Here is a 27,587-nt window from a genome sequence, read left to right as displayed (position 1 = left end):
CGGGAGAGAGGCCAGTGATGGGAATGCAGACGAAACATGCATACACATGTAAAATAAGATAAATAAATCTAAAATGAAAAAAATATAGAGTGATTCTTTCACATTTTTGCTATATTACTCTAAAAGGCGAGAACCTGGCGGGGGCGGGGGCAGGGGCTAGGGATGAGGTTGTAGAGGGCGTGGTTGGTTGGTCGTCTCTTCCTCCACACTAGAGGAGCTGTAGAGTCTGCCTGTGCAGTGGAGGGGGCTCTCTCTACGGCGAATAGTAGTGTCCCTGCTCACAGGTGTTGCGGAGATATCCTCCATCGTGGAAGAGCTCAGACCCCGAGAAGCTGGTGTCTAGCTGCGGCCCAGAGCAAGGATGGGCAGTCTGGTGAGTGGAATCTGAGATGCGAAGGAGGGCGGAATGGGCGATCTGGAGCCGCGGCTCTCAGAAGCCAGTGGAGCCTGCGAGAAAAGCAAGGAAGCTGTTCTTTGGAGAAGTGGTATCCGGGGCTCGGAGCTCTGTAAGGAGGCACCGGCCGGAGAAAGCCCGGGGAACGCGTGTATCTAGGGTGGGCGGCTTTGCTCCTTGCTGCGATTCCATTGCGAAAACACGGCCTGAGCTCCATGGCTCCCAGAAGGGGAGGAGTAGCTCTTTGCGTCCCCTATGTTGGTCCTTAACCTGCAGCAGGGGTGTAGCCTAGTAATCTCGCTTGCTCTCTTTCTCACCCCCTCTCTTGCTGCATTTCTGCTCCTTGCCTAGGAAACCATGAAGCATCTAGCAGTACTGCAGCGAGCAAGCCACAGCTTAGTGGTCTTGTTAAATGCCAAGGTATTTAGAGGAGAGGCCGACATTTTGAGTCTTTGGTACTGTTTACAAGGCAGAAAATTTTAAAAGGAAGGGTGGTCATACGCCTTATTCTTTATACACACGGAATTGGTAGAATTGAATGCGAATCTAAACGCAATTAAACCCCAGGTACCACTTTTCATCAGGCTGACAAAGACCGACTTGTGTTACCTTTCTTAACAAAGAGGAATGTGGATCTGTCAGCTAGATGCTCTTAATGTTCAAACAAGGAATTGCTTTCTGTTTTACAAAGAATCGGAGAGAGAGGTTCTTTTTTTTCTCTCCAAGTCTCTGTGGCTGCAATGAAATAAGGTACAAAATCAGACCTAGAAAGAATAGGGGAATGGGGCTATGCACCTAGCAGCTGTGGAGTTGTCAGCTAAGACCCAGGAGCTAATGAACATCCACCTTCTTGATAAGAATTGTAGGAGGATTTTTTTTTTTGAATCTTCATGATTGGACTCTCTAGTTAATTCTTGATTGGTTAATCTTTTAGCATCCGTTAAATTCTGGGCACTGTCTTCAGGGTTTTAACCGTGGAATTGTCACCTCACACCTGTGATATTGCTGCAGCACTGACTTGCTGGGTTTGCAGTAGGCAAGCTCCTAGGATCTTTACCATTCAAAAATGCTATTTAATAAAGATTTTTGTATATTTGCATATGCACAATAAGATCTCTTGGGAGTGGGACTCCAGACTAAACAGGAAATTCATTCATTTTTCATGTAGGTCTCTCTCTCTCTCTCTCTCTCTCTCTCTCTCTCTCTCTCTCTCTCACACACACACACACACACACACACACACACACACACACACACACCCTCAGATAATGCCATGATTATACAGTTCCTCTTGATGACTATAACTATCACATGATGGCAGGTGTGGAATTTTTCATTATAACATTGTCAGTACTCAGAAGTTTCAGATATTGAAGCATTATGATTTTTCAGTTTCCCACCTATGTTTCATTTAACCCTGAGATTAGTACTGATGTCTTCCCCCCGCCCCGCCCCGCCCCACCCCCAGGCTCCAGGGAGGTTAAATAATGTGTCTTACCTAATACATTTTGGATTCATTCTAGACTGGAGTGTTCCCTGGTTACCGCCCAGCAATTCCACGTCATCTTTCTGAGAAACAGAAAGCCTACCACTGCCTGGCATGAACTAAAGGAGAATATAATAAATATGATGTGAATTTTTCATAGTGAAGCCTATCCTTTGACTCCCTGATCCCCAGTCCCTGTGTTTTTGGTTTTCACCATCCCCAGGATGTGTGCATCTGCTTTTTCTTTTGTCCTATAACACTGTTATTTTTTTCACTACAAAAGCCAGATATCCCTGCATTTTCTTATTACAGCCTTTGCTAGGGCTTGGGCTTCATTGAGAGAGAAAGGCATAGTGGTTAAAAATAATGGTGTAGAATTAGCACGCCACAATCTGTTAGCTGGAGATAAAGTAAAATGTATTGATCCCTAGCTGTGGAACCAGAGGATACATTTGCCTAGAGTTTTTTCCAGCTATCCTACATGATAAGAACAAATGGAGAATAGGTTCAACAATAGGGAGAAAAAAAATAGATGAAGTCCCCAGGGCACAGCCCTTTTAGAAGGTGGTATTGGTATGCGTGAAAAGGGGGAAGGAGAGTGGGGGCTGTATCCTTTTAGGGAGCTCCTCACTCTTTACTTCCTAAAGAGTAGTGACTTAGTTGTGAACCTTAGATCAATGAAGTCAAGAGAAGTTTCAAAGTAGGCGTGGCATACTCATGGTACACCCACCCCACCTCCACCCCCAAAACGAATTGTCCGGGTGAATAATAATTTGTACCAAGGATCACTCGGACGATGGAATTTTTAATTTTCTGTAGCCTTAGGTTTGTAAGGAAGACTCAACTCTGCCATGTAGATGGGGTACCAGAGCATACACCTTTATGACTCTCCATGGAGTCCAGGCAGAAAGTCTGAAAGGCTGGGGTGTGAAAATAGAAAAGCACTTAGGTATGGGGTGGCATTGGAGATGTCCACAGGACGAAACATCACCTCTTTCAGGGTGATGGAAGATAACAAGGAACACCAGGATCAGGACTGTGTTGGAAGTTTTGGGTCTCTGACACTTTCAGAGAGTGCTGGCAAAGCCAAGTCTTCTCCCTGACTATAATGCCTATGCCTGCAAGGTACCATTGGCCAAGAGAGGCATACACACTGTTCTGCTGTTCATTCTCTGAGTCCAAACTGCAGACCTGGGCTAGCACAACTCTCCTTCTTATGTTACCTAAACCCAAAGGAAGACAAGTATTGACCTTTGCCAGTTAAGATTCTGCCTCTACTTAAAAAGCCACTTGTTTAGGAAAACTCAAGTTTCAATAATGAGATTAATCTCTGTGATACACCATGTGTCATGAACTGGTGTGTCACTTCTCCCAGTAGCATTTCTTCCATGAAGTTTTAGGTCATGGCATACATAAACCAACGCAACAATTCCATACAGTGGGAAGGAAAAGGATGTTAAAATTGGAGTGCTCTCACTGGGTAGAGGAATTCTTGTACCATATCAAAATTACTTCCAGATCTTCAAATGCTGTTTTCCAGTGCTGGGTGTGGTAGAACATACCAGCAATTCTAGCTCAGGAAACAGAGACAGAAGGATTAGGAGTTCAAGGCTATCCTTGGCTACATATCAAATTCCAGGACCATCCTGGACTACGTGCTATTCTGTTTCATCCCACCCCAACCAGACTCTTTATATTTTTAAAGACTCTACTCAATTCCTCTATCATCATACCCTAAACCCATAGGAAAACAGACATAATAAGACAAAGAGAAATTTTAGGGCAATGAGACTGGCTCACTTTAGAGGTGTTGTGGAAAATAATCTCCAGAGGCCACTGTATCTAAAAGGCATGGCAAAAGTAGAGATTTGTTCAGGCATGCCTTGAGAATGAAAGAGTCCCTCAGATGGTAAGCCATTGCTTGACCACCATCTTTATCCAAATCCTCAAATCAAGGTCATTTAAGTGACTATGGTACAATGGTTTAGAAATAAGCTCCAGTTTATCATGGTAGCAGAGGCTGATAGCATACACATTTAGAATAGGGTATCCACACTGGGTTTGTTATAGCAATAGATCAGAGCAACTTGATTTGATGAATAGTGGTGTTCTTGTGAGTTAAGAAAAGGGGAGAAAGGTGAAATAACAGACTGCCTCTATAGACACAGCCTTGGCCCCAACTCCAGGAACCCAGTGCTCTCTGCAAGTGATATTTTCTGGGAGTCTGGCAAACCACACTGTAGTGTTAGATTTTTCCCCCATTCACAACAAAGAAGGAAAAGCAGGATAGTCTTAGGAAGGGTGAAGGAAAATGCTAGGCAGGTGATTAATATATTACAGACAGTGTCTTCATTCTAAGGCATATGGTGAACTATGCTTAGGAAGAAGTTATGGCCAAAAGCAGACCAGTAAGCTCAGTCAAGACCTAAGCTTGGGGGCTGGAGATTTGGCTCAGTGGTTAAGAGCACTGACTGTTCTTCCAAAGGTCCTAAGTTCAATTACCAGTAAGCAACCACATGGTGGCTCACAACCATCTGCAATAGGATCTGATGCCCTCTTCTGGTGTGTCTGAAGAGAGTGACAGTGTACTCATATACATTAAATAAATAAATAAATAAATAAATAAATAAATAAATAAATAAATAAATAAATAAATAACTCTTTAAAGATCTAAACATGGTAATATGATCTGCAAAGGATTAAGGCCCATTAGGCCCTTAGGGAGGAAGCTCTCTGAAGCATTAGCAGTTCTAACAAACACAAGCAAGAAAAGCTCTTTAGAGACAAAGCCTATGAAAATGTACACCTAAGGAAAGTCAGTGAAGCCAATACACATAGAGGTGTACATCATAGGAAACTGCCAAGGTAGAAAATGATGTGTGCACTTCAAAGCAGAGAAAGGAAAGCTTTTCTACTATGGGGCTATAGATAGTTTTGGGAGAAAGATCATGAGGCCTCAACCCTAGGCAAAGAATTAAAGGCAATTAAAGGAATGCTGAGAGCAAGAGAAATAATCTTCCAGATGGAAGAACATGCAATTGATTATCCAATAAAAATGGTCATCTCTGAAAACACATGCAAACAACTAATATTATACAGACTGAGCATGTATATACAACAGCAAGAAAATGAGTCCAAGAATTTGAAAGACAACAAGGAAAGGGGGAATAATCTTACATATATATGTATATATGTATTACATATATTACATATATATTATAAATACACATATATGCATATATATACATACATATATAAGTATATATATATGATATATACGTATATATATCAATCATTCCTCTTTCCCTTACTATCTTTCAAATTCTTTGCCCTTTTTTTCTTTAATTGTTGTTGCATATATATATATATATATATATATATATATATATATATATACATGTATTGTATATACACAAATAATAACATATATATATACATGTATTATATGTACATAATGTAATATATATCATTTTATATGTAATATATAATGCATATAATGTATTATTTGAAAGAGAACAAAGAAAGGGAGAATATATTTATTATAATCTCAAAAATATTTAAATGGAAAAAAGAAAGTACCAAGTCATACCAACAATGAATTTAAGGAAGATTACTTTAATAATATGTAAATGCAAATATGTAAAATGAATTAATAGAGTAGGGGGTCTCTATCTACTTTACCTATCAGTCTCCAAAGCACTGGTCACAGTGCCTAGCTTAGATCAAACTCAGTAGATGAAGAAAGAAGCAATGGCAACGGCTCAGCCATGTATGAAGGTTTTACAAGGAATCCTACTTTTCTATACAAGTAATTATGCTATAAAAAGAACTAAAAATTGGACAAAACACCCAATGATAAGAACCAAGACCAGGGTACTAGAGCAAGGACTTCACATGGGAGAATTTCTTGTATTAAGTGACTAATATCTGGGAAAGAGAAGATCTGGCAGGCAGTAAGACTCTTGTCTCGGAAATAAAAAGTCCAAAAGAAACACTTCACACAATGAAATGATGATGAATTTCCTGTCATTCATAAAGTTGTTAACCCAGGCTGTTTCGTTTATCCTTTCAATTGGAAGCATTAGGGGAAAGGAAGACACAAAGGAACTGGAGTGCAAGGAAGCTTGGCAATTTGAAAGGTCTAAAAGTTTGGCAAGGAAGAACCTGGTGTGCAAGGAGGAGGCCCAGCAGTCTGAGGCTATAGAGTACCTGTGTAGGTGCTGGGCTCCAGGTAGTAGGAAATGGGCCTCTAGGAGTCCATGAGGCATCTGCTGGGAACTTTTAGACAATTTCATAGTGCCTGTCAGATTGCTCGGGCCTGGAAGCTTCATTAAATGTGACCCTCTTATCCTGCCAAATCAGCAAGAGCTTGAGGATCCTCACAATGGTGCTTTTGAGATAGAAGGTACAAAAATATTTTTACATTTGTGATTAAATTTACAAACCAACAATGCTATAGCTGTCCCCTGAGAGGCTCCACCAGAGCCTGACCAATACAGAGGTGGATGCTCGCAGCCGATTATCGGACTAAGCACAGGGACCCCAACGGAGGAGTTAGGGGAAGGACTGAAGGAGCTGAAGGGGTTTGCAACCCCATAGGAAAAATAATATCAACCAACCAGACTCCCCAGAGCTCCCAGGGACTAAAGCACCAACCAAAGAATACACATGGAGGGACCCATGGCTCCAGCTGCATATGTATCAGAGGATGGCCTTATCTAGCATCAATGGGAGGGGAGGCCCTTGGTCCTGAGGAGGCTCGATGACCCAGGGTAGGGGAATGCTAGAGAGGTGAGGCAGGAGTGGGTGGAGGAGCACCCTCATAAAAGCAGAGGAGGATGGGATCAGAGGGTTGTAGAGGGGAAATTGGGAAGGGGGATAAGATTTCAAAATGTAAATAAATAAAATATCCAATAATTTAAAAAAAAAACAGTTCTTTGTGCACAGGGTCAGGCAGTGTTTTGGTGTGGATAAGATTGTAAACTTTGGAGCCAGTGCTTGGCTTTGAGTCTTGTCTCTACTACTTTCTGGCTATGCTACCTGAGGAAAACTACTTAAAATCTCTCCTCCTTCACATTCTGTATTGTGCAAGAGTTGATATGAGTAGCACCTTCTTAACAGGTTCCTGAAGTGTTGGGTGCAGTAGTTGCTCTCAAGTGTTGATGACAGCACCGGGCACATAATGTGTTCAAATATTTGTTAGTCTTGTGGTTATTAGTAGTTTAGTCACCAAAAGCAAACTAAAAGTTGAAATAAAACTTTTGATACATTTATCACATATGTATCTATCCCAGTCATTTATTCTTTCAAACCAGACAGTCATGAACCTTCTACTTAGGTGAAGAATGTGATCACTGAAAGTCAGGGACATTTCAGAAAACAAAGCTTTATAATAACTCTAAGCTAGACATTCAAGCTTTAAAACCCAACAGGCTGAAAGAGGAGGGAAAAGTTTATTCCAGAAAGAAATGATGACAAGCTCCAGGATAGTGGAAGAACCAGCTTTTCCGACTCTAGGGAGATAAGAGTTTTCCAGTCCAAGAGAAGAAAAGGGCTGACTGGTGTCTACAGCTACAACCAGGCACCAACTTGTATAAAAAGAAGGAACACTGTATGCTATCTCAGCCATAGAGACTCAAACATAGACCTGCCTTGCGTCCCAAAAGAAGACAAGATGCAGTGTAACAGAGTGACATTTAGAGAGATAATTCATCAATTTTCTTTGCCCAGTACAAGGAGAACCTAGGATAGTTTATAAGAGCACAGGAGAGCTCCAGTTGGCCTTGGAAGTAATAATTGTTAGAAAGATGGCCTTGGTGACTGAGAGAAACATAGCTATCTTAGCGAATACAAGGTAGAAAAATGGTTGTAGTGAAAGACTGGTAGCCCTATGCTATGTCTTGGTGTGCTGTAAGCCCCCATAAGCTCCTGGGTTGCAAATGTCATGTCAGAAATGGGGAGCTTAATAAGAGTGTTGGGGTGCTTGTAAGCTGAATGGACAGAGAGGGTACTACTTTGACAGAAAGGAAGTTTCTAGCCCCAGTTGGAATGGCAACATGAAAGAAAAATGAAATTCAGTTCATGAAAGTTACAGAGAAAACTACCATGTCTTACATTCCTTTAGTATAAAAATTTGAGAATTATGGCCAGTGAGATGGCTCAATGTGTTGAGGCCCCTGCTGCACAAGTCTGGTGACTCAAGTCCAGTCTCTGAAACTCACATAAAAGTGAAAGGAGAGAGCCACATCTACCAGGTTGTTCCCTGACCTTCACACATAAAGTGTAGCTTGTGATTCACCCATCAATATCACACGTGCATGCACACACACTATATTAGTTCCAAACAGAAATACTAGAAAGCATACTTTAGGTCCAGTAAAACAGTTCTGAGACAACCATAAAGGGTAGCTGACCTGCACACTCTGTCTCCTCAGGTTATAGAAAGGCAATGCCCAGAATAACATTTTTCCTAAGTAGTGCCAGGACATCTATCGGGACAGAGGATTCCTGGCCCAGTAAAGAAAAACAAAGTGATGAAGGAATAAACAAAGTTAATATTAGTACTGGCTTCTAAATATTTTTTTAATTGGTTGTATTTTCAAGAGAGTCGGCCCCGGCAAAGCTCAGGACAGTAACATTTCTGAAAAATGTTTTCCCTTGGAGCTTTGTCCTTAATATTAACAGCAGTTGATTATTTGGGAAGGGTAAGCTGTCTGGCATCTGTATTTTCTGCATTTTTCTCTATTAGCGTGAGACAGCTTGGCTCAGGAAGCCTATGTGTTCAAGACTTTGCTCTTGACAATGGTAGCTTTAAAAGCAAGGCTTGCACTGGCAGGGCTATGAAAGAGCCACACAGTAGCTTTCCTCGTCCCACATCCTGAGCACGCTGATTTTTCTTCCATTTATAGCCTTGGGTTCTGTTTCCACAAAACTCTGGTGGGTAAACACTTGACTCCTGCGTTTCCTAACACAGGTATTATGAGGACATTTCCCTGGCTCTGTCCAAACGCAACCTCTGTTTCTGTCGTTTGCTTTCTGTCTTCAGGTATTCAGGAGACCTTTCTGCCATCTCTCCACCTACAGCCTGATTTGGGGCATGGCAGCAGTAGCGCTGAGCACAGCTCAAGGTAAAGATACCCCGTTCTTCCTCGGGAGAGCCTCCGGGGTGAAGGATGGCCTCTCCTTAGCCTACTAGGCTAGCCCACTCATCTGCATGAGGTACTTAAGGGCATGCTATCAGCCTTGGAACAGTGGGAGTTCCTCTTCCCACTCTCCACACTTTTGTTTTCAGAGCAGCAGAACAATTTGGCACTCAGAAGCAATTCCAGTAGATAAACTAGATTTAAGAAAAACAATCCCCTCCCTAGTAAAATATGATGTCAGACTTTCACCCAGAGAATTGAATTGGGGGAATGTATTTGAAATTCCCCGGACTTAAATTTTAAAGGCCTGGGAATATTTGGAAGGCCGTCCTTAAAATTGAGTTCATCTGCTTTTTACAAAAAGTAAAAGGTAAAGAAAAAAAAAATACTGTCACTCAGAGATGCAAAAGCTTACGTTGTCTCCTGTACAATAACCTTGCTTGTTCCACCATCTCTGAGTTTCCTAATTTTTCCTGTCCTTTGGAGGGAGGCTGCTGCTCCCTTTCTGTTGGCTCTTTTCTGATCACTGTGGTATGATGTCATTCTGATGACATCATAGCTTCTCTGAGAAAGACGCTGCCAATGAAGGGCTGGCAGGCCTCACCCCACCCACAGCCCTGACACATGATGTCCATTACAGGACTTACCGACCAACTAGCAGATTGGAAAAGGATTCAAACAAAGATTGCAAACAAGCATCAAAGAGTTGGTAACTTTCCCACTATGGGATCTCCTCTATAGGCAAGCATAGCCTAGCACATGTCCAATATTAGTTTTAATCTCCTTTCCACTCTGCAATCTAAAAGCAACATTTTTTTTCAAACACATTCTTCAAAATCTCCAAAGATTTTCAGGGAACCTCATCTTCATCAATGGGATTCTACTTTCCATAACTGTCCTTACCTTCAAGGAGTTCCCATCCTTAAGTTCCCAGCTAGGTAACATGGTGCCCAAGATATACTGGCTGCTATGCTCTTTTTATTCTGTGACATTCCGGGAGGAAAGTTTGTGCAGCTTTATTTCCTGCTTATACTTGTTAGCATTTCAACTGCTTGGTTACCCTTAAAGAAAAAATTTTAGTGGTTTTGTTCATCCATATGTTGTCTATCATTTTATTATTTAGTTCCCTGCTGCTGTTTGATATATGGAGTGGGAGATTTGGATGTAGGCATCTATTCAGTTTCAGTTTCTTTGGTTTCCAGTAAATGTAGTTGTGTTAAATCTTCCCATCAAAGAAATGCTTCATCGAGCTTTCTAGACACGGAGTGCATTATGTTCTGGTTAGCATTTGTTCCTGGTAATTTATGAATTTTGTTATGAGTTCAGCTATAATTGGAGTTTGAAAAGGAATTGGGGAATTTTTGGTTTTACTATATTGTGGTGAGTGTTCAGAAAGAGTAAATTTTTAAGATCAATTTCAAGTTCAGTTTGGGGAAATATTTTGTTTTTTGAAAAGATTATACATTTTATGACTCAGTAGTATACATATATATAATATATACCCATATATATATAAACATATAATGGCTATGTAAATCTAGTGTATTCAAATTAAATATAGACACCTATAAGCTTATTTTAAAATTTTCTATATTATCATATTTAAATGTTTGCCTTAATGATTTAAACTTATGGAATTGAAGGTTCTGACAGACAAATATAAAACTCTCATATTATCACTGTGGGTTTATAAATTGCTATTGTACTTCAACAGTGTTTGCTTTGTGTGTCTCAGGGTTAGGTTGTCAAGTACATGAGGTTTCATGGTTAGTATGACATTGGATTGCTCCCTCATCATTATTCTTTTGTTTTTCTGCTTGAAAAAATGTTGCTGGACTAGTGTTAACATGCTTAAGCATATTTGTTGAGTTTTTCTTTAATTCTTTGCCTATATACCCCTTAAGGGTTACATTCTCAGGGAATGCTGAGGCCTGGCCTTCTGGCCTACGAATTCTTCATTCAGTGACAGCCATTCTGCTAAGTTGAACAGTTTGTTGAGATTTTGTACTTCCTCTTTTCCAGATCTCTAATTTCTACCACTTAAAATGTCATTTTTCTTCACTCACCCATATTCATTCTAAAATGCTTCTTAATTTATGATGTCCAGGTTCATTTGTTGTGAGTTCTTAGATGTAGCATTTTCTACTCCTCTTTCATTGTGTCCGTTTTCTCAAACAAAGCATTGGTCCTTTGCTATTGGTTATTCGTTATCACGTGGATGCTAGCTAATACATTAAGTCACCTGTCAGAGTATAAGTGGCCTGCATTGCAGAGAAGAAATCGTTGTCATGACATCTAATTAAAAATAGAGTGTGATGACAGTTGGGTACCAAAAATCTTTTGAACCCACTGTGTATAGCAAGCTTCCCAGAGCATCATCCTGCTGATCACTCTCCTCATTTTCCAGAGCCTGAGCCCTCTGTGATGTGTGTGTCTGTGTGTGTGTGTGTGTGTGTGTGTGTGTGTGTGTGTGTGTGTGTGTAGCACCTCCCTCATCTTTGCTTAAACTGTTCGCTCTGCCTGTTGCTCTTTGGCTCTTCTTTACTGTTGGCTCATACATCACTAAGCATGAACTCACCTAATGAGCAGATTCCATCTGGCACTTTTCACGCTCTTGTCTTTCTACTTATTCTCTAGCTCACAGGGATTCTTCACAATTTCCTGGTTACCAATCATTGCCTTGTTATTATACTCTGCCTCTGCTTTTCTAGGTCAAACAGACACATTTCTCTGCTAGCACATATGCATGAACATACATTTTGTCTTTTTCTTTGCCTCTTTTATTCTTTTCTATATTTGAGTTTCAGCATGCATTTATTCATTACTAGGTGTGTGTGTGTGTGTGTGTGTGTGTGTGTGTGTGTGTAATAAGGTTCTAAAATAGAATTTGTTGTTGTTGTTGTTTCTGTAGTGGAAGTGGTGACCCAGGATGAAAGAAAGGCGCTGCACACAACTGCATCCTTACGATGTTCTCTAAAAACATCCCAGGAACCCTTGATTGTGACATGGCAGAAAAAGAAAGCCGTGAGCCCAGAAAACATGGTCACCTACAGCAAAACCCATGGGGTTGTAATCCAGCCTGCCTACAAAGACAGGATAAATGTCACAGAGCTGGGACTCTGGAACTCAAGCATCACCTTCTGGAACACAACATTGGAAGATGAGGGCTGCTACATGTGTCTCTTCAACACGTTTGGTTCTCAGAAGGTCTCAGGAACAGCTTGCCTTACCCTCTATGGTGAGAATCTTTGAGAATACATTCTCTCTCTCTCTCTCTCTCTCTCTCTCTCTCTCTCTCTCTCTCTCTCTCTCTCTCTCTCTCTCTCTCCCTCTCTCTCTTTCCCTTTCAGAAATATAATTTCCAGGAGCATTGAGTATGTGGTTATGGTACTTGGATTTTTGATTCATAAACATGAACAGGTGAACTAGAAGACTCTTAGCCTTTTGTGCCTGCTGTCACTATTATTGCAGAATTTAGAGAGCTAACATCACTGCACTAAGTTGTTTGGTTGGAACTGTCTTCTCTCTAGGGTCTTGCCATCACGAACATTGAAGACAATGATGAAGGAGACACATTCTCCATGCGGCAGTGAATTCATTACTACCTCTGCTTTTGGACAGCAAATGTGCAATATATTATCTCTAGAGCCCGTTACAACTTCTGGAAGTAGCAACAGAGTAGTCTAACCTGGAGCCAATATGATATCTTTCTTGTTTTAGTTCGAGGAAGCAGTTTCAAGATTTCTAAGGGTACAGCCAGCAGAGGCTTTTCCTAACTGGGAGTATAACAGGATAGAAAGCATTCTTTAAACATCCTAGGCGTAGTGGTGTGAAGAGATTGTTTCTTCTTTACTAACGCATGACTGCAATGGAGCATTAGGAAGTGGGACTGAGGATGACTTTGTAACATCCAATGTGATGTGGAGGCTTTAGGAGGGAGAAGACAAACCTAGCGGAGACATTACTAATATTGAAGCAAGGCTTTAAGCATGCTGAGTGAATTGGCCATGGGAAAGGAGAGATTTACTAGGTACAAGGATGTGTGAAATCTGATGGATGCAGGGATCTTCTACTTACTTGGTCCATGATGGACCTTCTCAATGGTAGGTCAGGCTTTCTCCCAAAATTTTCATTTGTCTATTTCTCTTACTGTCTTTCTTCCTCCCTCTCATATCCCTCCTTCTTGTCTTCTTCTCCTTGTTTTGTTTGTTTGTTTGTTTGTTTGTTTTGCTTCTCATTTCACACTTTATAATTTCTGCAATTTTTCTCTAGTTCTTTCTCTCCTGCTCATTCTCCCTCCACCCCCCAAATGGGAAATCCTCCCCTTTCTATCCAACCATACAACTTGCATCTATCTAAGCCATTCTCTGATAAGCCCATAAACTATGAGACACAGTATAATCACATAAATCATACTCATTTTTCCTTACTTTTTATCTCTCCCAGCACTTACTGATTCTTGGAATTTGAGCACCCTTCTACAGTTCCACTCCCCCAGCTACTGCAATCTACCTGTCTCTTGAACCTACAGGCACAAACAAGCTTTCACTTACCACTGGCTTCTAATTAACTTATGGGCTGCAAAGCCAGCTACAGAAGAGTTGGTTTGTACTGGTTGGCAAAATAAGGCCAACATTCCAACTGAAATATAGTTGTTAGCTGGGGAGGCCATTATAAAGTGGACAGGTTGACACTCCTGGGGAAATTATATCCATTTTTTCTAAACAAATTTTCCAGGTCTGTCAGGTGAACCCTGTGGCCTTTCCGACAGTCACTCTCTGATTATCTTATTTATGGATTCTGAGTTCCTAGTTTGCATTTTTAATAGGTTTTCTAACTAGGCAATTTAGGGAGGGGGCAAGTCTCCTCTCTGCTTTTTGGGAAAAAAAATGGATTTTTTTTTTCCTAAACAACAGGCTCTGGGAACTGTGCCCTGCCTGTTGCTTCTGATAGGTAAAGGGTACCCATAGAGGGGTGCTGAAGGGAGGGGGGGAGGATACTGTCAGATGATTTCTGAGAAACACAAAACAGAAAAGATTGCTCACACAAAAGATGCAGAATAATTAGGCTTACACTATACAGAGGAGAAAAATATCATTTCATATCTTATCTTCATGTTTCTATCTAACCAGTCAGCTATGGTAGAGACAAACTGCAGATGTGACAATTCTCGGGCAAGGTTTGAACTCACTGGAAGAGATTGGGAGGAAGGTGTCATTTTATCTGTATATCTCCCATTGTCTTTCTGTGAGGAATTTCCCCTCATCCCTGTAAGAAAATGCAGAACCCAGGAGAGGTGCTTAACTGACGGCAGGCCATGTATTCTTTATTTTTGTCGCAGTACAGCCCATAGTACACCTTCACTACAACTATTTTGAAGACCACCTAAACATCACTTGCTCTGCGACTGCCCGTCCAGCCCCTGCCATCTCCTGGAAGGGTACTGGGACAGGAATTGAGAATAGTACCGAGAGTCACTTCCATTCAAATGGGACTACATCTGTCACCAGCATCCTCCGGGTCAAAGACCCCAAAACTCAAGTTGGGAAGGAAGTGATCTGCCAGGTTTTATACCTGGGGAATGTGATTGACTACAAGCAGAGTCTGGACAAAGGTAAGAGAGACTGAGCATGGTAGAGTGTGGTGTGTCTATGTTTATGCACTGGGAAGACGGTAATGATCTTCAGAGACTCTCAACTGCTTAGCAAAGGCCGTAGTTAGAGAGAGCATGGGGCAAGGGGAAAGAGCTTGAGGCAGCAAATACAATAAGTTTTGCTGTAGTCTTCCCATTCACAGAGATGACATAAACCTGCAGAAAGTATGGAACCATATGTTTTACACACACACACACACACACACACACACACATATGCACATGCACACACACATGTACCTATAATTAACTTGGTTCTCAAATTACACATGGTAAGAGATTAAACAATGAAAACCAATTAAGAAAATACAATCACACAGAAATCTACTTTAGTGAACATTTGTATTTAGAATTTCTTTATGGAAAAAGCCATTGAATATAAGTATGGCGTGCAAAAACAAAAACCAAAAAAACAAAAACAAAAAAAAACAACAACAGTCACTATGAAAGTCAAGGCAGTTACTCCATGATTAAGAGAAGGATATCACACACAGTGTCCTTACAAGTGGCAATTCACATCCTTGGTGAGGTGAGATGAGATGACATCAGTTGTTATCCATCACTCACAAAAGCACATGAGCTAAAATGTACGGATTGTGTCTTTCTGAGGTTTCTTTTTCATATTCTTGGACTACACGACAGCTAACCCAAGCTCTAGAAAGTAAAATTGACAGAAAGAGTACGTGGGAAACATATTGCTTACATACCTATGGTTGATATCCATCAATAGAGAAATATTTTCTAGGCAATCACAAAACTGTGTGTCCAGTGAGAAAGCCACAGTAGACCATGAAAATACCTAAGGTAAAGGAGGTGGGGGCCTTCCTCAGTCTGGGGATAAGGAGGTTTCCTGGAGGACCCTATCCACAGCTGTGATAAAATCACTGAATGACCATCACTGAGAAAAGCCCCATCAGAAAGCTCATCAGTCTTTTTAAGAAAAACTGCATTAGCATTTGTTTTTCTAATTTCTCAGATGATTCCTTCCAAATGACTCTCTCTGGGACTCATGGATACACGGTTTGAGAATGGTGTGTGGGTGACTGTAGTGCGCTTGGTTTCAAGCATGGCTTTCTCTCTAGTTTTGAAGCACTAGCCCTGGAAGTAGCACACCATGTAAGCACCTAAAATGGCGGCAGCTGTGTGTGCGCACTTTCCAATAAGTAAAAGCTAGAAGAGGTGTCCGTTTTACCATCTTGTGCAGTGGCCTCTTGCGAGTAGCTCCTACAGACGTGTCTGGCTGAGCTCCTTAAAACCTCAATGCTAGTTAGAAATGGGGTGTTTAGGTAAATTTTGATCAAAAACCCTTGTGTGGTGCATTTGGACTTTCATGAAGAGAGCTTCAGGATCAGTGAAGGCCAAGAGCAAATGTCCTTGAAAAATAAGAACTTGAAAAGGTAAATAAGTTCTTTCCCAGGAATTCTAAGTTTGACTTACGTGACATCAAATGTTTTCTATTGTTTGCACAGCATTTATTTATTCTGTGAATATTTACTGATGATGCAAAAGCCCCATAGGCAGCTGTAGAAAGCATGGAAATGAGACAAACCTGAAGACTTTTGCTTCAGTTTTGAAAAGTCTGCTTCAGAGAAGGTGCTAGAAGTTTCCTCTCCCTTTGTGTTATCTACACCAAGGAGCTGGGGTTTAGCTGGGCTCCACTGAGCACGCCCGGAGGAGATTTAGTAATGAAAGACTGGGAGAAGTGAAGTAGAACAATGAAGGAATTACTTCCAATGGTCGACATCACGGGACACGTGAATTTTTCCCCTGTCTAATTCCCAGTGTATTTAATCTTAAAGAACATGAGATTTGAAGGCAAAAAGATTTGACTAACCCTCAGCTTTTAAATTTTCTATCCTGGTGTTGAGTTCAGCTAGCCTCTCCATTTAGGAGTGGTTTCATTTTTAAGTCTTATACATATGAATAACATTTAACTCCTGGAGAAATCTTATTATTATATGTAACTGCATGAAATATGCTGGCTGTTACTAACATCTAATTGTTTTACAAACCCTATGAGGTCATGACCGTAACTGCGTGTGCACTTAAGGATAATTTTAGAAGAGCTCTCAGTTCTTATAAAAACCCCCTTTTGCTTTTTCACGTTTTGCTTAGCAGACTTCTCTTCTGACTCCCCTTTCTCCTTCTCCCATCTCTACATACAGGATTTTGGTTTTCAGTTCCACTGTTGCTAAGCATTGTTTCTCTGGTAATTCTTCTGATCTTGATCTCCATCTTACTATACTGGAAACGTCACCGAAATCAGGAGCGGGGTGAATCATCACAGGGGATGCAAAGAATGAAATAAGGTAAAAATTCCTTTCTTTATAATACCTTGGGGTTTGTTTGAATATATAAATAAGGGGGGGACAGCATTGTTACATCTATTGTTTATAAATATTGATGCTGTTTAAGAAAAGCAACAAGCTTGCTTTCTTGCAAATGGACGTTTCAGCTGTTTGTTTCCTAGGATATTTTAAAGGCTATTTCGTAAGTCAAGAGTAAAAACTCTAGAAAGAAAACAGGAATATATTGACTGGATAATAGTGGATTGTTGTGAAACCAAATAGAAAAATCTGACAACTCACACAAGGACCTCTCCACCTGCTAATGAGGCCAATCTTGTCTCCTTTTACATCAAGCCACAGCCATTTGACCAATTAAGAGACTGTGACATTGTCCAATTCTGCCTCATTAAATAGCACTTCCTAGGCTACACTTTCATGATTCCTTAAACACTCTCCTCATCCAAGTGATTCACACATGTAGTTGTTATTTCATAGCATTCTTCATGCCTTTCCAGGCTGAGAATTTCGCCTCATCCCCCACCACCAACATTTGCCACAGGATCATATACATATTTCTATATACGATATATATTACAATAGTGATATATTGCTCTATAAGTGTTCATTTACTACGTGAGGGAATGGATGGAACTACCATGTATAAGATATTTTCCAAATTCTCTTCCTCTTGTTGTAACTCAGTACCTTATGAACATCAGCCAAGTCTTAGACAATGTAAAGCATCAAAGAATAAGATTGCCACTGAAACAGAAGTGAGCTGTATTTCAGGGAAAAAAATGCATTTCTTTGCTTTCTGAAGCCTGTGCTCAACCTATTAAGCACAAAGCTGGGCTTTCTTTTTTCTTTGAAATGGGAATTTCCTAGGGTGAAGGGGTAATGTGGGAGTTTCTTCCATCCCAGATGATGAACTTCGGGATCAGGAAAAGAAACAAAAAGTTGGTTTTAAATAATATTTTAGATTTGGATTTAAAAATCACCCTCAAAATCTTATTTTCCTTTTCACTTTATGGTTTCTTTATAGTTTGGGGGCAGTTTTTCGTGTCCTTACAATGTTTTTGATCACCTTATCTTGCCTAAACTTTAAATAAACACCAGATTAATTCATATGAATTTACAAAATGAGCAATGAGCCTGCAGTGTCGGTGCCCACTTTTAGAAAGTAGATGAAGGGATTTGTTCTGTCTTCAAGGTTAGAGATCAGAACATTTCATGGTATATAAACATAAGCCATAGAACGCCAAACCCTCCCCACAGTATCAAAGGCAGAAATCACTTTGATCCTATCTTATCCAAACAATTCTGTTTTTTAATTAAGTACTGTGATCCCAGCAAGGGAAGCCAGTTTCCTTCTTGAAAGTCACAGTCAGTTCTTATAAGCATGTTAGAACTTCAAAATGGCTTTCCTGGATCTCTCCCGACTCACAAATGAAAAAAGAAAAGAAAAGGAAAAAAAAAAAAAAAGCTGTGGTTATCAGTTGCATTCACTGTAAATTATTCTCTGTTGCAAACAAAAATGTCCAAAGTATTTGAATTCATTTCTTAACTAGAGTTATATTTCAGCCCGAGATAAATTCCACTAAACAGGAGTATTTGCAAAGTAATAGTTCTTTGTTCATTTAGCAGTCTTAGATTTTCTGAGGGATAGAATCGCTACATGCCAGAAAGAGGCAGTCAATGTCTGTACTAAACTCTCGCTTCACTTAAGAAATAAGTATTCCTGCTTCAGATGAACCTTGTGAACACTTAGTTGCCATTTTGTTGGCAAGTGTTGACATGACATATGGCCACATCAGTCAATTTCTCTGAATGCTCATATTTTGAGTAACTTGATTCCTTTTTTTTTTTTTTTAAGATTTTAGAACTTTAGCAGCCATCGGTTTGACTCCTGTAGTTAAAGCTACTGAAACCAAGTGTCAGTTATATTGAAAGCCTAATTGCTCAGAGCTAAGGAAATACTGGTTCCCAAAGAAACATATTTTAAGCTATGCAGAACATTGTGAGAAGCCAAAAACAGTCAAAGCATATGATAACACTTCTCTCTCTTTTTTTTCACACAACAGGTGAACACACAGGTCAGCACCTGCCTTCCATAGTTCCCTCCTTTACTTCCGTCCTCTTTCACTTTTTCTTCCCCTCATTTTTTGAGGTAGTAGAACTTTTAGATATGAAAGGAAATGCAGTCAGGCAAAGCCAACATAGAGGTTCCAAAACCGGTGATCTAAAGGCTCATGCTATGAACATGAAAGAGGAAATGAGAAAGTGGAACAGAAAGTGGTGTGTATGTATGTGTGTGTGTCAGGGTGTGTGTGGGGGGGTGGGGGTGCACATATGCTGGGTATATGAGTATGAATGTGGGTGTAAATGTGTATGAGTGTGTATGTGTGTATATGTGTGTATGAATGTGTGTGAATGTGTATGTATGTGCCAGTGTGTGTGTGTGTGTGTATGCACACATGCTGTGTATGTATGAATGTATGTGGGAATGTGTGAGTGTGTGTGTGTGTGTGTGTGTGTGTGTGTGTTTTGCAGGTAGATAAAAAGAAAGATAAATGATGTTTATACTAACTAAATCTAAACAGACTCATCTCCATGGAGGACTCAGTAGCCAATAGGGATGTGGTCAGTTATGTCAACCTTTGTTTGCTAATCCATCAAAACAAAACTCTTTTTAGATTCTAATCTCAATCCATGGTCCACAAAAGTGAGAACAGATTTATTTTGCCCCAGATCTGTAATAACGGCTGTTGTCTTAGCATTGAGGTCAGCCTCCCCTAACTCCTCTTGTGATTCAGTACAGCGTAGGACGTTGTCCTCTACTCTCTTTTCTGTTGTATCATGTGCTCTGGAGGAACTTATGATAACTATTAGGCCACTTATATCCAACTCCTAGCAGGATCACCACAGTTATTTCCCTGGAGTCTACCCTTATAAAACTAAGACGGCTTTCAGGAATATGCTTACTTTGTTTTGTTTCCATGAATCAGTATTTTATTATTGAAATAGAAAGTGAGAAAGAATTCAAAGTTTCCTGGGGAAATTTTCTACCATACCCAACCATTTTTTCTAGTAACAGTTGATGATGTCATAAGTTCATACCTTCTCCAGATAGGAGGCTGAGAATAATCTTGCATTTCACAACAATTACCTACCATTTATTATATAGTTCTCAGAAATGATGAATGCAATTTTGGGTCTGCTATGGGGCAGATCACTGAAAATATCAGTGCATGGTAGAACTCTTTGTTTTGAGTAGCTAAGTTATTTTCTTTTCTTTGGTTTGCTTGATTCAAGACTGGGTTGGAAACAAAAGAACACAGACACTCAAGTGAGACATATATTCTGGACTTCACTTCTTTTCAAAGTGCTGGCTATTTCATATAAAAAATATTTTTGACCACATAATATTTATATTTAGCTTGACTTCCCTTACTTCCTAGTAGCCTGAGATATGAATGGGCTTTTGACAATACATAATGATTATATTAATAATTTACTATTTCCTGGATAGGAGCATATACTGATTCCTATTTTAAGCACACTATTATGTCAAGGAACAAAGATTTCCCATGAATTTTGTGTTGATAAAATTCATCATTAGTTAGGAAGAGAGTCCAAAGAAGATTTATTACTTAAGCAATTAAAATCTTCATTGTTAAATAACAATGCTAATGATCTCCAGATTAAAGGACTGGGTAAATGAGAATCCCTACCCTATCCAGAATCTTCATAATCTTAGGAAGGAAGATGATGCTCTATATGAACAAAGCAATGGGGAACCTTTAATAAACTATTCAGTCTAGCATTGCTGGGAAAAATGTACTCCAAGCCTACATATATATATATATGCATGTTGTTTTCATATGTAAAAATGCTACTCATCAACTCATCATTCCGAAATGGCATGACAAACTTTGATCACCAATTTCTTGACCACCAGGCTCTCAAAGCCTTGGTTTTCTTGCATGGAACTATTCTTTTTTTATTCTCTAAAACCCTAAAAAATAATCTCAGCATAAATGAACCAAATCCTGAGTTTCACTCCATATCAAGAACATCTCCAGGAGTGAAGACATCATAATCTTCTCTATAGCAACTGAATGGCAGTTTAGCTCTCAAGTGGACATCTCTCTCCTTAGCTGTTTGACCATGGGGATTTTTTTGAAAAGAGATTGCCTGTTCATATTAGCATCATTTATTACACAAATTAATGAAATAACAAGAATTAGAACATTTTTAAACTAAGTAATCCTCTCATGTCATTGTTACCTTGAATTTTAGCTTCTGTCCTTTCTGTCCTGTCTAGTACCAGTTGTGTTCTTTGGAATTGCTATGCCCCTCACCGTTGTAGTCTACACTTTGAACGTTGGCTGAACAGATCCACACTTTTAGTCTTCATTATTAGAGAAGCCAACTTTATGTTCTCTAAATTGGAAGAGGTTGAGTTACTTTACAAAGTAAATAAATGGCTTAGCCATGGAAGAGAAATACTGTTTTCTATTGTTTCTTTGCCAAATAATCAGAATCTTGGTGGCCTACAACACAAAAATTCATTTTCCTACAATCCTTCAGGTCAGAAATCCAACATAGGAGTCATTAGGCTAAAATCAAGGTGCTTTTAAAGCTATCTTCCTTCCTACAAATTCTTGAAGAAAATCAATCGCCTGTGTTTATCCAGGTGTTTCAGATCGACTTCATTCCTTGTTTTTTGTTTGTTTGTTTGTTTGTTTGTTTTGTTTGTTATTGTTTGTTTGTTTGCTTGCTTTTTTTTTTTTACTTGTTCCCATATACAGAAGTAGTGACGACCACTTAGGTCATTCTCAAATTAAGTTTCTCACTAACTTCTCTTACCCTCATAAAGACATGTGTGCTTGCAGCAGGCCCATCTATATCTCTGGGCTCTTAATTAAATCATACAGATAAATCCATCCTTCTATGTAAGGTATTCCTTTCCACTCTCTTGAAATTAGGATGGAGATGATAAAAGACAACCTTGTTCTGCTACCACACAGGTTAAGGTGGGCTGGAGTAAGTGGAGGGATTGCTGTTATCTGATCTCCAAGTACAAGCATCCATCCAATACCTATATTCCTTAGCCTCATGCAGTTCAGGGAAATTCTATATCAAAGAACATCAAACCCTGGTCAGATTCTCTGAACACATCACTTTAGCTTTCTTATTCAAGCCTTGCCTCCTTACAGTGAAGCAAGACTTTACAATATTTTTCAAGATTATATTCTGTGTCTCAAGTCTAACACAAAAATGTAACTTCTGCTTTCTTCATTACTAATCACTGACTGTAACATTACCAACATGGGTTCTTTTCATTGAAATCCCAATTCTTATATCCTTCCTGCATCTTTCTACTCAGAGGCCCATCACAGCAGCAGCGGTTACTGACCTGTCCTGATAGCTTAGTCATAGTTCATTTGGATTCTCTGTAAGAGCAAGGTAAAATATTACACTTAGCACTGTACATCATGATATGAGACAGGACCATAGTGGTCTTTCCAATCGATTATAACTTAATAAGACACAAGTTTCTAACTGGGCATGATGGTACAAGCCTGTAATATCAACAACTGAGATGTTGAAACAAAGGAATTTCAAGTTTAAGATTAACCTGTGCTATGTAGTCAAAGACTGACTAAAGAGGGGGGAAATGGAGATTTCTGAGTCTCTAATACTGAAAGAACAATATTATGAGGCCATTGTAGATGTCAAGTCCCTGGGTATTTTCCTCATCGTTCTTTAAAATCTGTACTAATAAGCCTCAATTGATGTCACCAGTCCATATGCAATATAGTTCTTTAAAAAAAAAAACCCACAGGGTTAATAAGTACTGTATTCTGGCGTGCACATGAGCGTGCACACACATTTACACACACACATACACACACTATAGCATATAGACATATGTCCTCTTGGTGACTTTTTCTTTCACAACCTTCAATACAATCTCCTATTTCACAATAGAGTATTATTGGGAGCTTCTTTAGACCAGAGAGCACCACAATACAGTTTATTTTTCTTTTTAGTAAACAAACTAGACAGAACTCGCCATGATCAGTCAGTGCTCCCAACTCTAAAAGTCTCTGGGGTCAATGGTTTACAAACTTTATGACATTTATACAACAAAGAGAAAAGATTAGCCTTGTATTTTGTAAGTCCTTTGAAGATTGTTTTTACTAAATATCATTGGGGCTTTTCATCTTCAAAATGTATGTATTGATAATTTCAACCTGATTATTTGTATTACTTTTTAGACTGACAAAATTATATCAATAACATATAGTACCATGCTTTGAATGTATGTACAAATTCTAGAATGGCTAAATCAAGCTAAGGAATGTCACTTCTTCGTTATATGTTAAACTTCTTTATGAGAACACTTACAAGCTAAAGTTTCAGTAATTTTCATCTGCTTGATCACATTGTTACTCTAGACACCATGTGTTAGAATAGTCTCTGGAACTCATTCCTTTGTCTGAAATTCCCCTCATCTTCTCAGTGCTGCTTGAGATAATTCTACAATTGTATTCCTGTCCTCAATAAGCCAATATTTTAACTTTTGCTTCTAGCAAAGGAGATTATAAATGACCTACAGAATTGACTATTTTCTGATCATTCATTTGTTTTATTAGCTACTATAATCACTTCTTTACCGATTCTGATAAAGTCCTATTTCTTTAAAACAAATAGCTGGGTACCTTTGGACCTAAGCTCCTTTCTCTGCATTTGGAAATTAGGAGCAATTACTGTAATTATACAAATGCTGTGAAGATTTTAAAAGAAGTACATGCAATTAGAAAAATGTTTTTAAAAAGCCAGCACCAACTAGCTTAAGGGATTGCCAGCAGGGTTGCTCTTGTCAAGTTATTTAGTACAAAAGTTTTCATCGTTTATAATTTCAAGCTACCAGCAATTTGACCATTGGCCTATGCCATTTAGGCTACATTCACATCATTGAATCATAGTAAGCTTCCAGTAAGTGCTGGATTCTGTTGTTACTAAGGCTATGGTCCCTTTTGGTTTTGTCAATGTGTAATTAAGCATTTGCACACATGAAAAAAGGAGGAGAGCTCGAGGAAGTGAACAGAGAAAAAGACATGGGGATTACAGCAAGCAGGATTTGAGGAAACAGAACTCAGATAGGAGTACTTGGAAGGCAGAACACACAGTATTCATTTCACAAGCAAGGATAGAAGTTTGGAAGCAACATAAGCTGAGAGGGGAGAAAGGACAGAAGTTATATGTAGCAAAAACATGTGTGTGTGTGTGTGTGTGTGTGTGTGTGTGTGTGTGTGTGTGTGTGTGTGTGTGTGTGTATAACCTTATGATGCCTAACATTAATTTATTGATATAGGTAATGTAAATTGTTTCATTTTGAAGATGTGGGATTATTTTGGTTAAACTGAGCTGTTTGCGGGGGGTGGGAAGTAAGAGGGCTAGGATGATGGGAAAGCTGGTTATTTAACACATGTATGTATTATATGACTTGTTATAGAGACATTTATATTAGACAGAGAAACCATAGATGAACTAACTAAGGATACTATGAAAACCTGAACATGGCATTGTGAGCAAACCAAATATAAGCATACAATGAAAGGGAAGATTGGGGAGCGGGGCCACTTATTTAATATAAGTAGTCTGAGGTCAGCTTCCCAGAGTTGATTAGACTAAGGATGAGGAAACAGAAAACAAGCCAGCCATGGAGGAGAGCAGAGATAGTTGACCTCTAGCAAAAGAATTACAAATTTAAAATCTCAAAGAAAGAAACCATTAAGGTTTTAGAACACTCTTACATGGAGGATGGTCTGAGAAGGTTTGCCCACCAAAAACCCACTTCTTACTAGTCTGCAGTAGAGTATAGGTTCAGACAAAATGGATGGTGTAATAACAACTCGACAGGGAAAGTTCATGTCTGTTAAGGACAATAATTTTTAAAAATCAATTACTGCATAAATGTCTTCTCTTTTATTTTTTTTTTTTATTGTAACAACTCACTTGGGCCATGTTAAGGGAGAAGGTAGTGATTTCATGACTGATAGCTGATGCTGAAAATGTTGGCATCTACAATGTGCAAAACTCTGGAAGATCCAGTAAAATGACCTAAGAGGACACAGATGAGAGGGAGGGACTGAGGTTAAGTTCTAGGGCTGTTAACTCACTGTCTACATTCCTTGTGGGGAAGCTGACATCCTCCCATTTTATGTGCTAGGCAGTCAGTAACTCTTGAAAAACTTTCTGTCTACTCAGTGATGATTCCTTGTCTGATGCCCACAAGTTAAGACCCAGAGGGAACAGAGCTGAGGGTTCTTCTTAGTTAGAACCTCTTTGATCATTTGGTATTCTGAACCAGGCGCCTTTTTTTGGAGTCTTAGGTGATTCTCTAGTTCATTACTAGGTCAGAAGTCTGTGATCCCACCACTTGAGAGACCAAGGAGGTAGGGTCCTTGAACTAGATCATTGCTACTTCAAAGCCATTCTGGGCTTCTCAGTGAGTCAGTGAGTTCCAGGACAGACTCCTCGGTTACAGAGTGAAACTTTATATCCAAAAAGGAAGAAGAAGAAAAGAAGAGAAAAGAAAACACACACACACACACACACACACACACAGAGAGAGAGAGAGAGAGAGAGAGAGAGAGAGAGAGAGAGAGAGAGAGAGAACTATACACTAAGATATCTCTGTATTTCCATGTTTCTTAATTCTGTTGCTAACTGCTTAAAGTATGTTGAGAAATTAGAAATGTCCAATGTTGACACACTTCTCTTTCTTTTATTCAGAGCTCTAAAGAAATTATACAGAACCCTGAACGTGTTTCCCTGGTCTACTTGAATCTGATGTGAAAGAAAAGCAGGAGGGAAAAGGCCATTCTCCATAGGACCTAAGGAGAGCAAAAGACCAGACACGAGCCTGTGAGGGATTTGACTTTTTGCTGTTGTCCCAGGTCCTCGGTGTTTGCATTCCAAGAGGAAGTCGAGTGCCTCGGGTCTGTTGTAGGACTTGATTTTTTTTTTTTTTGTAGAGCAATGCAGTGCCATGCTGTTAGAAAGGCTCCAGACTTAGAACCACCAGTGCCAAGCCAGCTCTCAGACCGACTAGGGCTCCCATCGGAGGAACAAATCGTAGTCAACTTACCTCACAGAGCTCTCTGGTCCTTACACAAAGTAGAAAGGAGTGGGACCAGAAAATTGGCCATGTCTGAAATCTGATGGAATTTTTAGGAAGAAAACTGAAGAATAAGCAAAAGAAGAAAGAACACAGAAGGGTCCAAAGAGCTTCTGAGAGTACCTTTTGCCTTTCTGTTGGTGTCCCAGCTCTGGTTTTGTTCTTAGGTCCGCCAGTGTGTTTCCCTGTTGTTTGAGTATCTAGTTGACTACCTGCTACTGTTCTGCTGATGGTTGGCCTTGCTAGAATCCCTGACTCCCCTGCCGTTCTCTATGTGCTTCTATGAGGGTTACTATGATGAAAATAGAGCAGAAGATAGTGTGAAGTAACATTGGCAACTGTAATGTGTCCATTTAACTTATTTTTATAGCACTTAGGCAATATTGTTAGTCTTAGTGAGTAGTTCACATCTTTACAAAAGCATGCTCTCCCTATCCATTGGGCCCACAATAACACTCTCTTTGAGGCCATTCTGAATCCTGTCTCGTGTAATGATAATATATTATGAAAACAGATACTTTAAGAATTTCCTGTACAGCAGTCAGTTGTTTATTCTCTCTCTCTCTCTCTCTCTCTCTCTCCCTCCCCCACCCCAGCTTCTTTTTCTGTGACTTTGTTTTTCATAAAGAGAAGGCATCTCCTGAATACAATCGCTTTGTTCTGAAGACATCGTGAACTATTAATTCTTAACCCTTTGACAAAACTAGTGAAGTTGTTTTCTGTATCTTTTGCTTCATCTGTCTTTATAGAGTGACCTAGGAATTCAAGTGTAAGTTGTTTCCATTGTTGAACTGGATATTTATATACTTGGTATGCTTTTCACGTGTTATTTAATTCTGTATAATTTCCTATATTTGTATTAAAATATTGAGCAATTAAAAGTGTCAACTAAATATTTGATGTGGCATTCCCTTGAGAAATATAGAAATAAAGAATAACACTTGAATTTTTTTTTTTCTCTATGCGAAATCGTCAGTTAACCTTTCTGCTTCCTTGGGGGTGGTATCTGTTGTGGTCAATGAGAGCTACTGCAAGTAAGTGTCTTTTGATATGTTTCTAGAGTTATGGTTCCTGTGTGTGCTCTCTTGGTTTTACCTTTAAATACCAGACCTCACAAAGGAGTAGCTTAGATGGTTTCTGGCACCATAGTAATTAGCACTCTGTCTTGCTGTGTCTCTGGTACCTCGGCTGAATCCCTGCTGTGTCAGGCAAGAGGAATGAAAGAAATACTTCTCCAACATGTGTTCTCAGGACTCACTCCTCTCATCATTCAAAGACATTACTGAGGCCCACAAAGAATTTCTATGTGAAATTAACTCTGTATCTTGATAGCTACCATATCTGAGAGGAAAACATAAACTTTAAAAGGGAAATATATAAGTACGTGGAGCTGTCAGTGTTGTGAAGACCACCTGCCAGAGTTTATGGTCA

At 39.5% G+C, this 27,587-nt stretch overlaps 1 protein-coding gene across 3 annotated transcripts; it reads left to right on the top strand.

Annotated features, from left to right (window-relative positions):
- Nucleotides 1–168: 168 nt before the first annotated feature.
- Cd200 (CD200 antigen) lies at nucleotides 169–27,118 on the top strand. 3 transcript variants are annotated; one of them, NM_010818.3, is made up of 6 exons: nucleotides 176–373; nucleotides 8,926–9,007; nucleotides 11,934–12,260; nucleotides 14,364–14,636; nucleotides 16,841–16,984; nucleotides 25,772–27,094. In NM_010818.3, exons 1-5 carry the CDS (start codon nucleotides 362–364, stop codon nucleotides 16,981–16,983), a joined length of 837 nt encoding a protein of 278 aa, NP_034948.3. In that variant the 5' UTR covers nucleotides 176–361; the 3' UTR covers nucleotide 16,984; nucleotides 25,772–27,094. The 3 variants fall into 3 exon arrangements, with proteins under 3 accessions (XP_017172379.1, NP_034948.3, NP_001345372.1); XM_017316890.2 differs by lacking the exon at nucleotides 8,926–9,007 and having other exon boundaries at nucleotides 169–373; nucleotides 14,369–14,636; nucleotides 25,772–27,118; NM_001358443.1 differs by lacking the exon at nucleotides 8,926–9,007.
- Nucleotides 27,119–27,587: the final 469 nt, after the last annotated feature.

This window comes from Mus musculus, chromosome 16, assembly GCF_000001635.26.
Source record: "Mus musculus strain C57BL/6J chromosome 16, GRCm38.p6 C57BL/6J".
NCBI lineage: Eukaryota > Metazoa > Chordata > Mammalia > Rodentia > Muridae > Mus > Mus musculus.
This window is presented reverse-complemented; position numbering and strand designations above follow the sequence as displayed.

What these genes read in the sequence shown, in the direction of transcription:
- Cd200 (NM_010818.3), top strand. An exon ending in AGCTTGCCTTACCCTCTATG is followed by an intron (nt 12,261 to 14,363) that starts GTGAGAATCTTT and finishes TTTTTGTCGCAG; the next exon opens with TACAGCCCATAGTACACCTT. An exon ending in CAAGCAGAGTCTGGACAAAG is followed by an intron (nt 14,637 to 16,840) that starts GTAAGAGAGACT and finishes CTCTACATACAG; the next exon opens with GATTTTGGTTTTCAGTTCCA.